This window comes from Glandiceps talaboti, chromosome 23, assembly GCF_964340395.1.
Source record: "Glandiceps talaboti chromosome 23, keGlaTala1.1, whole genome shotgun sequence".
In the NCBI taxonomy this organism is placed as follows: Eukaryota; Metazoa; Hemichordata; class Enteropneusta; family Spengelidae; genus Glandiceps; species Glandiceps talaboti.
Window position 1 is genome coordinate 8,744,379 of NC_135571.1, and position 12,758 is coordinate 8,757,136.

At 35.8% G+C, this 12,758-nt stretch overlaps 1 protein-coding gene across 1 annotated transcript in view; it reads right to left on the reverse strand.

The window, feature by feature from the left end:
* Positions 1–9,385, reverse strand: part of LOC144452687 (uncharacterized) — a 68,319-nt gene extending 58,934 nt beyond the window's left edge. Inside the window, exons 1-13 of the mRNA XM_078143831.1 lie at positions 9,358–9,385; positions 8,639–8,926; positions 7,998–8,258; positions 7,348–7,608; positions 6,387–6,662; positions 5,363–5,632; positions 4,669–4,935; positions 4,129–4,416; positions 3,261–3,530; positions 2,570–2,854; positions 1,644–1,904; positions 1,193–1,474; positions 284–547 (exon numbers count right to left, since the gene is read on the reverse strand). Of these exons, the coding sequence (XP_077999957.1) occupies positions 284–547; positions 1,193–1,474; positions 1,644–1,904; positions 2,570–2,854; positions 3,261–3,530; positions 4,129–4,416; positions 4,669–4,935; positions 5,363–5,632; positions 6,387–6,662; positions 7,348–7,608; positions 7,998–8,258; positions 8,639–8,926; positions 9,358–9,385 (3,301 nt within the window). The remainder of the gene's footprint in view (positions 1–283; positions 548–1,192; positions 1,475–1,643; positions 1,905–2,569; positions 2,855–3,260; positions 3,531–4,128; positions 4,417–4,668; positions 4,936–5,362; positions 5,633–6,386; positions 6,663–7,347; positions 7,609–7,997; positions 8,259–8,638; positions 8,927–9,357) is intronic.
* Positions 9,386–12,758: the final 3,373 nt, after the last annotated feature.

A 12,758-nucleotide genomic window follows, 5' to 3' on the forward strand; every position in this document is an offset into this window, starting at 1 on the left:
CTCCAGATTAGGTATTATGATAACCACAGATAATCCCATAGTTCTTTGCATCTGAGCATGCTCAGTCTGGATTGCAAGTTCCCTATTAAGTTAAACTATTCTAGTATAATATTAATGCCAATGTCTGTATTGGAGGTGGAGGTCGAGTCAGGTCAGGTCAGAGTATTCATTTATATTTTTTGGGCATTTGTGATAGAAAAAAGTAAATTTATTCCTACTTGCTTAGTTATAAAAGGTGTCATATCTTTGAACTTTGACATATGAGGTTAAAGGTCATACTTACATGTTCTTTGCTCTTTGGAACCTACAATTTCTTGGCCCTGTACATTAACATAGATAGTATAGAGTGTACCAGGATTAAGGCCTGTGAACTCAACACGTCTTGGGTCTGTCTTACTGACTGGATGGGTATTTGGACTACCATCTGGTGGCTCATGTCGGATTACATAACCATCAAACTGAAGAACATCTGGTACTACACCCCATGTGATTGCAATACTGGTTGTTGTCACTGTTTTAATGATAACTGCAGCCGGTGCAGCAGCAGCTATAATAGGCAGAAGAAAAAAGATTAAATTGAAATACAATTAAAATTTAATCCACCAGAGAAGAAAAATATATACACAATCTTTGAAAGCAATGGAAAGAACATTTCTGGTGAAGGCCATGGAAATAGAATAGATGAAGACAGTGTTATTACATCATGGAAGAGAAAAATCATTACTAATTTAATAATATTGGAAAGCAAGAAATTTTACTTCCATTTATTTGACTCTACATATGTGCCACCCCCTTTGGGGTACATTTTCAGGGTCTAAAATGGGGTCTTTTTTTTCAAGCTGAAGAGTCTAAAATGGGGTCCACTCGGCATAATTTTCAATTTTGCTAAGTCCAACATGTGGTCCATGTCCATTATCAAATCATAACTCTGCCATTACTTGCACCCAAAATGCTGCCTTCTCGGGGAAATTTATTTGGTTTAAAATTTGATCTTTTTAAAATATGTAATGGTCTAAATATTGGATATTGGTTTTTAGTCAAAATGGGGCCTGGGGTTAGCAGCACTGCCGGCATATCCCCACAACAGAGCGGGCCACTGGTACCCGCACCCCCACCCTCAGGAAGAAAGTAACAACAACATTTAGAGAATCTGAGATGCATACTATTCTTAAATACAAAGAGTTATACTCACTAGTGCTACTGGTGGCAGTGACTGCATCACTTTCAGTTTTTCCACTACCAGTACCAGACACAACAGACAATGTGAAAGTATACTCTGTGCTAGGAGTTAGTCCTTCAAAGGTTTGCTGTGCTGTCGATTGGGCTAGGGTCAAAGGTGAAGAGGTCAAACCATCGGCAGGTTCATAGGTCAACATGTAAGTCTCATCACCGCCAAATGATGGTGCATCCCACTGGACTGTGATAGCAGTTGGGGTTTGTCCAGATGAACGGAGGTTAGTGGCAGCGTTTGGAACTGAAAAATAATCATCAAAAAAGTATTATTAATGTTAACTATTATTATCATAGGAGTAGCAGTAGCAATAAACCATTGCAGACTGCAAACAGGAAATTAAGAATACATTTCACATACATAAGCATTTAATATTGACTAATAATTATGTCTGAAAACTTGAACCACTTACTTGTTCTTTGGGTTTTTGTTCCTTTTTCAGGGTATGATGTAACACCAACTTCAATTGTGTACTCACGACCAGGGACTAAACCATTGAATACAAAACTGCGTTCCTCAGCTGTGGTGATAGCTAAAGGATACTGTGCACCGTCAGATGGAGTTAGGTCAATCAGGTAGGCAGCAACACCAGGTCTTTGTGTTGAACCCCATAGGATGCTCATATTTGTCTTAGTATACTCAATTACTATGACTTGTAACTCCTCCAGGGCATCTAGGACCAAAGTAAAAATACATCAGATCAACTTCATTTTCATATTTGGCTCAATACATTGTGGTTCTCTTTACCAAATGAGCATTAATACTGTGCTATATATTGAATACTGACCAGCACATCTTTGAGGTTGGGGAAAACTCTCTATGGCAAGGTCTTTTCAAGTGGTAATTTACATATTAATTTTATTTCAGTGTTTTATTTAAGTTGTAAGTCTTGATGAGTGGTCGTATTTGCATAGACTCTTGTATGTAAATTAGCTATCAAGTTTCAGTGTATTTTCTTTATACTCTCACTGTGTACACGGACTCTCTCTCACAAGACTGCACTAATTTACAACCTATAACACCAAAGTAAAGTGTTTTCTGCATTTGGCACCACAATCATTTATAGCATCCATATCAAGTGTAAAAGTATACTGTATTGTTTCATTTGCTAATTGACCACATGAAAGGCCACATGCTAGGCTTCTAAATAAACCAATTGAAACAGTATACCTTTACACACTTGATATGAATGCTATAAATGAGTGTAGCACATAGAGAAAATGATTTACTTCAGTGTTACTGGTTGTAATATGAATGCTGTAAACGAATGTAGCACATAGAGAAAGTGTTTTACTTCAGTGTTACTCGTTGTATTTGTTAAGTGTATTTTCTCCTTACCTGTGCTTACAGTAAATACAGAAGCAGTACTCTTTAACTCATCATCTCCAGTACCAACTACAGTTACGACACTGAAAGTGTAGTTTGTTATCGGACTCAGATTTTCAAAGTCAAAATATCTTTCGTCTCCTCTGGCAACTGTACCCGTGACAACGGTTGGACCTTCTTCAGTTTCAGCATAACTAATTTCGTAGTGGTCAAACTGTCCATCAGCTTCCCCCCACATTATTTGCAGAGCAAGTGCACTGGTAACATTGGCAGACAAGTCTCCTGGGGCATTGGGTACTACAGAAACAAGACAAATTCATTTTTAAATTCATTTTTATAAGTATCTTGCACATTCACAGACTTAAAAGAAAAAAACCAGAAAAATGCTTGAAATTTTGACTCAAATTATTTGAGCAGGATTCTAAATACACCAGTGTTTTCGCTAAGGGTGGTAAGTAGGTAAAATCTACCGGGGTTCCCATGTCATTTTATTTGGGTTTCCAAACACAATTACCATAGACTCTATGGTGAAACACTTCTATATTTACATCTTTCTCCCTTTCTGTTACCGGGGTTCCCTAACTTTAGGAAATATATTGTACACACATCAAACACATGATCAGAGGTTATATCCAGTTACATCATCCTGTATTTTAAAACATCACTGGCTGCAAGTTCATGTTTAAAGTTTTCACTTTCTTACCAGTGTATTGTGATATAGTTTGATCTGTCACTGTTCCAGGGGGTGGCACATCAGATCTCACTTGGATTTGATATTGAGTACCAGCATTCAGGTCTGAGAATGTATACCCTGTACTGTCTGCTGTCACAAAGTATGGGAAATTCACAGATGTCATGTCAGGGGGTGTCAAGCTTAGGAAGAATCCTGTAGCAGTAGGTACGTCTCCCCAGACCACAGTGATTGTGTCGTTGGTAAACTCCGTAACAACAACTGCACCGGGTTGCACAAAAGCTAAAAGGTGAAAACATAAAAAAAGGAAAAATTGTCAAATTGCAGTCGAACTAGTTAATTTGTTGAGGTTGAAATCAAAACTCAAACATCACTGCACGTGACATGCACCCTGCCTATTCCATTGGATTACTATTCATGAGCTTGTACATGATTATTAATTAGGGGTGAGCAGGTACATGAGTATTAATTAGTAAGGAGTAAGAACTTGATAAGGTTACATTGGTGAGCGAGTGTCGTACATGCAGGAGCATATTTTCTGCTCACATATCAAAAATAGAAATTGAGGGAGGGTACAGGATTTACTATTACTGTAATTTAGACAGTGGTAAACTACTTACAATGTTATAACATTGTCCAAGATAATTTGATAGTCAATGATGTGGGTAACAAAAAAATAATGCCAATGGCATTGTAGCACAAGTGTAGGTTGGGCAATGATTGAACATGTAATATACTGTAAGATGATTTGATTGTCAATGATGTGGGTAACAAATAAAATAATGCCAATGGCATTGTAGCACAACTGTGCAACTCGTGTATCTTTGGGTTATTTTGTTAAATGAAATTGGCAAGAAGGAAGAGCTGTGGAAATGCCTACCTGTTCTTGTTGTGGTTCCTCTAGCATAACTAACAATAGCTTGACTACCTGTTCCAACTCTAGCATATAACTTAATTTGGTAAGAAGTATCTGGCTTTAGGTCCTCAATAGTGAAAGATTCTACCGTTTTATCAACGATACCAGCTGTTGTCTCTGGGGCATTAACAACATTGTTTTCAGCATATGTGATGAGGATACTGTCAAATGGACCAGTGGGTGGATACCATGCTATTGTAACACTAACTGCTGTTGGAGGAAGTACGCTGATGAAACCAGGTCGGTTGGGTCCTGTAAATTGAAATAAAAACATGCTGTAAATGTTGTTCTTGTATGATTTAATATAATGTAGTTTATTTCATAAGAATAGCGCCCTCAACCATCATTCAACAAAAAGAGGATAAATAACACAGTAACTTTTGGAACACAATGACAAATAAAACAGAAATTACAAAGATAATAGCATCTTCTGAGTAAAAAAGCTTTGAATACAAAAATAGACAAACGAAAAATTATAAGTTGAACTTCAATTCTAAGACTTACTTGTTCTTTGTGTAATGGTTCTCTCTGTCAATGTATTCTTCAGCTTTAACTTGATACGATAGAGAATAGCTGGATTGATACCAGTGAATACAAACGTCAGTGGATCAATAGCAGCAGGTAGGGTATACTCCGTTGGGACTGATGATTGATCATAAGGTTGAATACTCAGAATGTAATCAGTTTCACGGTTTTCATCACCAAGCCAACTGACTACAATTGTTGTCTCTGTAAAGGTGACTACTTCAATGTCACCTGGAGTGCCTTCACCTGTAAAAATAAATGGAATGAATGAATGAATAATGAATGAATGAATGAATGAATGAATGAATGAATGAATGAATGAATGAATGATAAATCAAAATGGAAGTATTTAACTAAGGCCTGGGCACATAGAGAATAGTGTCCAATCAATCAATTAATCAATCAATCAATCAATAAGTAAAATATATCAATCAATTAATCAATGAATAAACCAATCAATCAAGTAAGCATGCAAAATGAATCATCCAACCAACCAACCAACCAGTCACACAATCAACCAGTCACACAATCAACCAGCCTGTTCAATCAATCAAGCAAGCAAGCAAGAAAGCAATAAATAAAAAAATAAAATAAAAAAATATGTAAATAAGTAAATCAATCAATCAATCAATCAATCATCAACCTACTAACTGATTCAAATCACTCTACTTACTCAATTGTACATAAGTTGTACTCTTGTCACTGTAGCTTTTTCCATCACCATCACCAGCAATAGTTGCTACACTGACAATATAAATCTCAGCTTCATCCAAACCGTCTAAATGGACATCATTGATATCAACATCAAGTACAATAGGTGATACTTTAGCTCCAACAGGATCATAGCATACTTCATATCTACCATCTGGTATTCCTGGCCAGGTGATGTTAACTGACGAATTGGAAGCAGCTGTGAAGCTTATATCACCAGGTGGAAGAGGTACTATGTAAATTAGAACAAAATCAAGTTACTGTAAATGCCAGGTGGAAGTGGTAATATGTAAATTAGGACAAAATCAAGTTACTGTAAATACCAGATGAAACTGGTACTATGTAAATAAGAACAAAATCAAGTAATTGTAAATGCCACAAGGCAGACGAAATATACCAGCACTTGTACCAGGCATATTATTCCAATAAACAGGTCAACTATCTATAAAAAAGACGGATCAATACACTAGTTGGATGCAAGAACATTATACAACGGTCTTTTTTCTTGAGTTGTACCTCAGTATAATGAAAAATGGTATCAATCAAATATATAAATATCAACTATTTTCGTTGAAAACGATGATTATGATTATGATTACCTTATACCTCATAACTGTAACTATTGTTATGTTTGCACTTGTGATTAGTTTTATTGGAGTGTATACATAATATTGGCATTTGTACATATACCTGTTTTTCAAATGAGCGCAGTTTTGTTTCATTTTTCATGAAGTCACATGAGAGAGAGTTACATTTTCTAAATGAAATTTTCTGTTTAGGATAAACACAACCTCACGATGTGTGAGTTACAGTGTAGGTTCTTGGCACTACCCCCGGTAAGTCTCATGATTATTGTTTTTGCAGGAGCATTTTTGCTTGGGTGTATACTATAATACCGCAACAGAACACTAAATGCACTCACGGAAATACTCCAAGTATGCCACTCTTATGTGCACATTACAAGGAGCTTCTATCATACAACTTACCAGTAGCCTGAGTGGTACTGTGCAGTGTTGTATTAACCATTCCGCCATTCATAGTAGTAAGTGTCAAGTTGTAGACTAAACCAGGTGTCAGTCCTGATAGTACTACCTTCTTCTCTGCATCTTGGGCAACTTGTTGATTCCCTAAGACTTGAGAAGTTACTGAATTGCTCCATTCCAGGTTGTATTCTTGAAATTCTTCAGGATATTCAAACCAAAATACTTCCATGCTTACTTCAGTAATCTCACCAAAATACATATTTCCAGGCACTGGCTCACCTGTGGTAGAGAATCAATCCAATTAATTAATCATTCATTCAGTAATTCATTAATTAATTCATTCATCCAATGAATGAACAAGCCAACCAACCAATCACCCACCCACCCACCAACCAACAACCCACCCACCCACCCATCAACCAATCCCAGTGTCTTCCAACTCTAGGTCAAGGAGACACTTGACACCTCAAATATCAATTCTGCTTATCTTTAACTGTATACTATATACTTTGTCACATTACTATTTGTTCCTGGTCTCTACATGTATTTTACCCCATTGAGCTACCAAATATTAGTCTCGTAAAACGACACTGTGACAAGACACCTTCACACATTGGTCAACCCTTTCACATGTCGGAGTGACATAACATATATCACAGTGTATCAAAATGTCTGGAACATTTTAAAGTGCAATTATTAATATGGTTTCAGTAACCTTTCCATATTTACATAATATTTATGTTTATGTAAATGAACATTTTTCTTAAAGAATAGTAATGACGATCAGTGTGTGCATATAACCTTGACTATCAGACCATCCCAAAAAAAACATATAAATTATCCCTGTACTTCAATTGAAACACATTTTTAGCAGTGATACTCATTGCTGGTTGTTCCTTACTTTTCTACCCTGGTTACTTAACTAAAGTAAACTGAGTGAAAACTGTGAAAATGTGCACTTTACCTGTCTTGAAATGTTTAGTAGTTGGAGAAGATTGTGTATTCTCGGAGACAGTGTATACATTTACTTCGTGTGTTGCCTTTGCTTCAATACCATATACATGAACTTGAGGACAACCACTTTTTCCAAGGGTGACTGATATGGTTTCTTCACTATTTACAGTCACCAAGTAATGATCAAATACACCATTAGTCTGTGGAAGCCATGTGACTATCACGTCTGTAATACCGGCCTGCACATTTAAAGATGCCACAGGTAAAGGAGCTATTTAAAAAAAAATAGAACAAAACTTGGTGAGTGGTGATAAAAAATACTGAAATTCCTGATTTGCCAGAATTTGTCAAAATTAACATGTGTTGGACTATAAGGAGATAAGTCCAGGGTTGCTATTTAAAGTGGCCATATGGATAAGAATTTGGTATTTATTTTGGATTTTTATTTAATAAAACAGCTTCACTATGTCTTTCTACTTGAAAAAATAATGCGAAATAACATATACCAAGTCCATGTTCATATTAAACTCAATACAGCGCAAAAAGATTGCAACAAACATTCTACACATTGTTTAATGTTTTGCAGTTTATTGAGTTATGAACGTGCATGAGGAAACGACCACAAGGAAGATATTCATAAGAAATAAAGTATTCACTTACGTAAGGTAAATGGAGTAGCTATAACCTGTGTTTTGACATCTTCTGCAGTAACTGTACTCAGAGTAAAGTCATACTTAGTACCAGGGATAAGATTCCGTAATAGTGCTTGTGTTTGTTGGCCCTGATTGACAACAACAGGTGGTGCATCATCACCATGAGCAGGATCGAATCCCAACTCATATCTTGCAAACACACCAGATTGTATTACCCATTCAACCAATAGTGTAGTACCAGTTGGAGTAAATGTTAAGATCTCTTCAGCTGTAAAGGAAATTTATTTTAATCATTAATTAGTGGAATTATCTTTCAATAGCCTCAGTGTTGTCCGGACAGGGGTTAAAGAGATTATAAAAGATCTCCCCACTTCGCTTATTGACCATAATACCTCACTGCAGTGTACACTAGTCCTTGGGCCTAATAAATTCTTATAGTGATTTCAAAAAGGTTGCAATATGCAGGGTTGTTAAAAATGACTGTTCTAACTTGAGACATAAATCCATGGAATGGTCCTATGACAATCACAATCTTAGTAGTAGCACATGCAAAACTCTTGATGTGTACAAAATGCACATTGCATAATATGGGAAGGCACGTGGTTCATCTCGGTACCGGCAACAAAATTGGTTAAGGTAGTGACTTACCTGTACTGGCAACAGCCTCTGATGGACCACTTCTCATTACATAGTCACCAGTACCTTTGACAGTGTTAACAGATATGGTATATTCTGTATTTGGTGTTAGTTTCTCCAGCGTCATTTCAGGATTTCCGCCTTTCACAACAGTGCCGGCAAGTTCATCCTGCCCACCTCCACTCCTGTAATACACCTCATACAGGTCAAAGTCACCAACTGCTGCTACCCATGTGAAGGATAGGGTTGTCTGGGTTATGGTACCTGCAGTCACAGTCACTGCTCCAGGACTTAATGGTGCTACAATCAAACAGACAAATGGAAGCACTTTATAAAAATCATTCTGACTGGTTACAAGAAAAAGTAAGGCCAGGTTGTCCACACAACAATTTTTTTTCTAGCGTAATATGAAAATTATATTGATGTTTACTGATTTTATTCAAAAATGGTACAGTGTGAATGTCACTTTAGAATAATCTTTACGGCTTGGATATGGGTTTGTGGACCAAGGTTGCAAGGTGGAAGGCTTGACTTTAGGAGGGCCCATAGTCTGTACTTCCGAGGTTCTCAATTCACATATCCGGGCCATAGAGGTTTTATCATATATCCTGTGTAATGCCATGGAAACATTATTAGAATCACATTATCACTTAAATTGGCAATGAAATGTTATTTTATTTGCAAAAACATAAAAATAGTGAACAAATTAACAAAGCAAAATCACTGCTCACACATATCAATGAGCTCTCCACTTGCCATATTTGGGCAAAGTGTGCTGGGCATGATACAGAAAGTTATTGCGCAGATTCTATGCAGGTTTACTCTCCATTGAATTACATTACAATCAATCCTCTAAGTATATGCTAATTGTACTTACGTGTCCGTTGTTTAACTTCTGTGGATATTCCTGTGCCTTCAATTGTTACCCTGATAGTGTACAGTTTACCAGGTGTTAAACCATTAAAAACATAAGCAGGTTGATCATTGATGTCAACATTGGCCAAAACTGGAGTAGTATCGGCTGAAGTTGCTAACAAATTATACCTGACAGCAGCTACATCATCACTTGAGCCCCATGTTATCGCAATACTTGTGGAGGTGACTGTGCCAATAGTAATCTCACCAGCAGGTGGTTTTGCTACAAGGATTAAAGAAATATTGTTGATTATTTATCTAGTGTTAGTTTAATTTCTTATTACATTTGTAAGTTGCAGGTAAACTGTGAATTGGCTAAAAGTTGGCTAAATCTGGAACCCTGGATCTTGGACAGGGATTCAAAACTGGGACCTAAGACCCAAACTCAACCCTATCACTTGTAGCAAACAGAATGGAACACAGCATCAGAACATTACCTGTATTTTCAAAACATAATATTGTTTATGGGTTCTATTATTATTGAAATGGTAAGGTTCATTTACATTGTTGATGTATGCATAGTTGTGTTAGACCTATGGTTAAACACAACTTGACTACCAAGTCTCACATGACACTTTTTAACCTAAGTTCAGACTGATACCAACTTCTTACTGGTAAGATAAAGTGAATAAAACCAATGTAGTTTAGCTCACAGGGTATCCTAGTGACTTCACAAGATATCCTTTTACTTTAATCTTTATAATATAATCCAATCTATCAGTATCTTGTCAAACCTATCTTATCCAATCTATCTTATCTAATCCAATCCAATCTAATCCAATCTAATCTATCAGTATCTTGTCAAACCTATCTTATCCAATCTATCTCATCTAATCCAATCCAATCTAATCCAATCTAATCTATCAGTATCTTGTCAAACCTATCTTATCCAATCAATCTCATCTAATCCAATCCAATCTAATCCAATCTAATCCAATCTAATCTATCAGTATCTTATCCAATCTATCTTATCCAATCTATCTCATCTAATCCAATCCAATCTAATCCAATCTAATCTATCAGTATCTTGTCAAACCTATCTTATCCAATCAATCTCATCTAATCCAATCCAATCTAATCCAATCTAATCCAATCTAATCTATCAGTATCTTATCCAATCTATCTTATCCAATCTATCTCATCTAATCCAATCCAATCTAATCCAATCTAATCTATCAGTATCTTGTCAAACCTATCTTATCCAATCTATCTCATCTAATCCAATCCAATCTAATCCAATCTAATCTATCAGTATCTTGTCAAACCTATCTTATCCAATCTATCTTATCCGATCAATCTCATCTAATCCAATCCAATCTAATCCAATCTAATCTATCAGTATCTTGTCAAACCTATCTTATCCAATCTATCTTATCCGATCAATCTCATCTAATCCAATCCAATCTAATCCAATCTAATCTATCAGTATCTTATCCAACCTATCTTATCCAACCTATCTTATCCAACCTATCTTATCCAACCTATCTTGTCAAACCTATCTTATCCAATCTATCTCATCTAATCCAATCCAATCTAATCCAATCTAATCTATCAGTATCTTATCCAACCTATCTTATCCAACCTATCTCATCTAATCTAATCCAATCTAATCTATCAGTATCTTATCCAACCTATCTTATCCAATCTATCTCATCCGATCAATCTCATCTAATCCAATCTAATCTATCAGTATCTTATCCAACCTATCTTATCCAATCTATCTCATCTAATCCAATCCAATCTAATCCAATCCAATCTATCAGTATCTTATCCAACCTATCTTATCCAATCTATCTTATCCGATCAATCTCATCTAATTTAATCTAATTAGTCTCATCTAATCCAATCCAATCTAATCCAATCTAATCTATCAGTATCTTATCCAACCTATCTTATCCAATCTATCTTATCCGATCAATCTCATCTAATTTAATCTAATTAGTCTCATCTAATCTAATCCAATCTAATCCAATCTAATCTATCAGTATCTTATCCAACCTATCTTATCCAATCTATCTTATCCGATCAATCTCATCTAATTTAATCTAATTAGTCTCATCTAATCCAATCCAATCTAATCCAATCTAATCTATCAGTATCTTATCCAACCTATCTTATCCAATCTATCTTATCCGATCAATCTCATCTAATTTAATCTAATTAGTCTCATCTAATCCAATCCAATCTAATCCAATCTAATCTATCAGTATCTTATCCAACCTATCTTATCCAATCTATCTCATCTAATCCAATCCAATCTAATCCAATCTAATCTATCAGTACCTTATCCAACCTATCTTATCCAATCTATCTCATCTAATCCAATCCAATCTAATCCAATCTAATCTATCAGTATCTTATCCAACCTATCTTATCCAATCTATCTTATCCAATCAATCTCATCTAATTTAATCTAATTAGTCTCATCTAATCTAATCCAATCTAATCCAATCAAATCCAACCTATTCCATCTACTCTATCTGCTCTATCTAATCCATGCTGATCTAATCTAATCCAATCCCTTCCATCCAATCTAATTCTACCTAATTTATCTAATCCAATCTATCTGATCTACTCTAATCTTATCTAATCTAAATTAATCTATTTCAAACTTACCGGTTTCAATTGACTGTGTATATGGTTCACTTCGTGTCTCTTCCTCACCACTTCCTGCTAGCACAACGACAGTTACATCATATTGAGTCTTAGCAAGTAGACCTGCCAGATTAATACTTGGATCGGTCACAGTGGTCGGAGATGGAGTGTCACCATTACTGGGGTCATAGGTTACCTCAAACGCTGTCCAGTTCCCTGATAGTTGCCATGACAACCCCAAGGAATCTGATGTTATGCTGTCTATACTGACCGATGTCACTGCCATGGGTACTGGAAGAAAAAAAGTTTCTTAAGTAAATCATGTATATTACCAGAGTACTCTGGTCCTAATGTACCATACTAGAACCCAACATTTTTTATCCAACTTCAATTTTTTTTCTTTTTCCAAATTATATGATTGCTAAAACGTAAAACTGTATGACAGGAAATTAAAACACATACTTATTTTCATGTAACGAGAAACACACAAGTCAATAACCATAGTGTAATTTATTTACATTGATGACTCACACTAAGGGTTAATGATTTTTAGAACACATTATTTTTTGGTTGGTAATGTGAAGATGACATGCATTGTATTTAGTGCCATGCATTCATTATA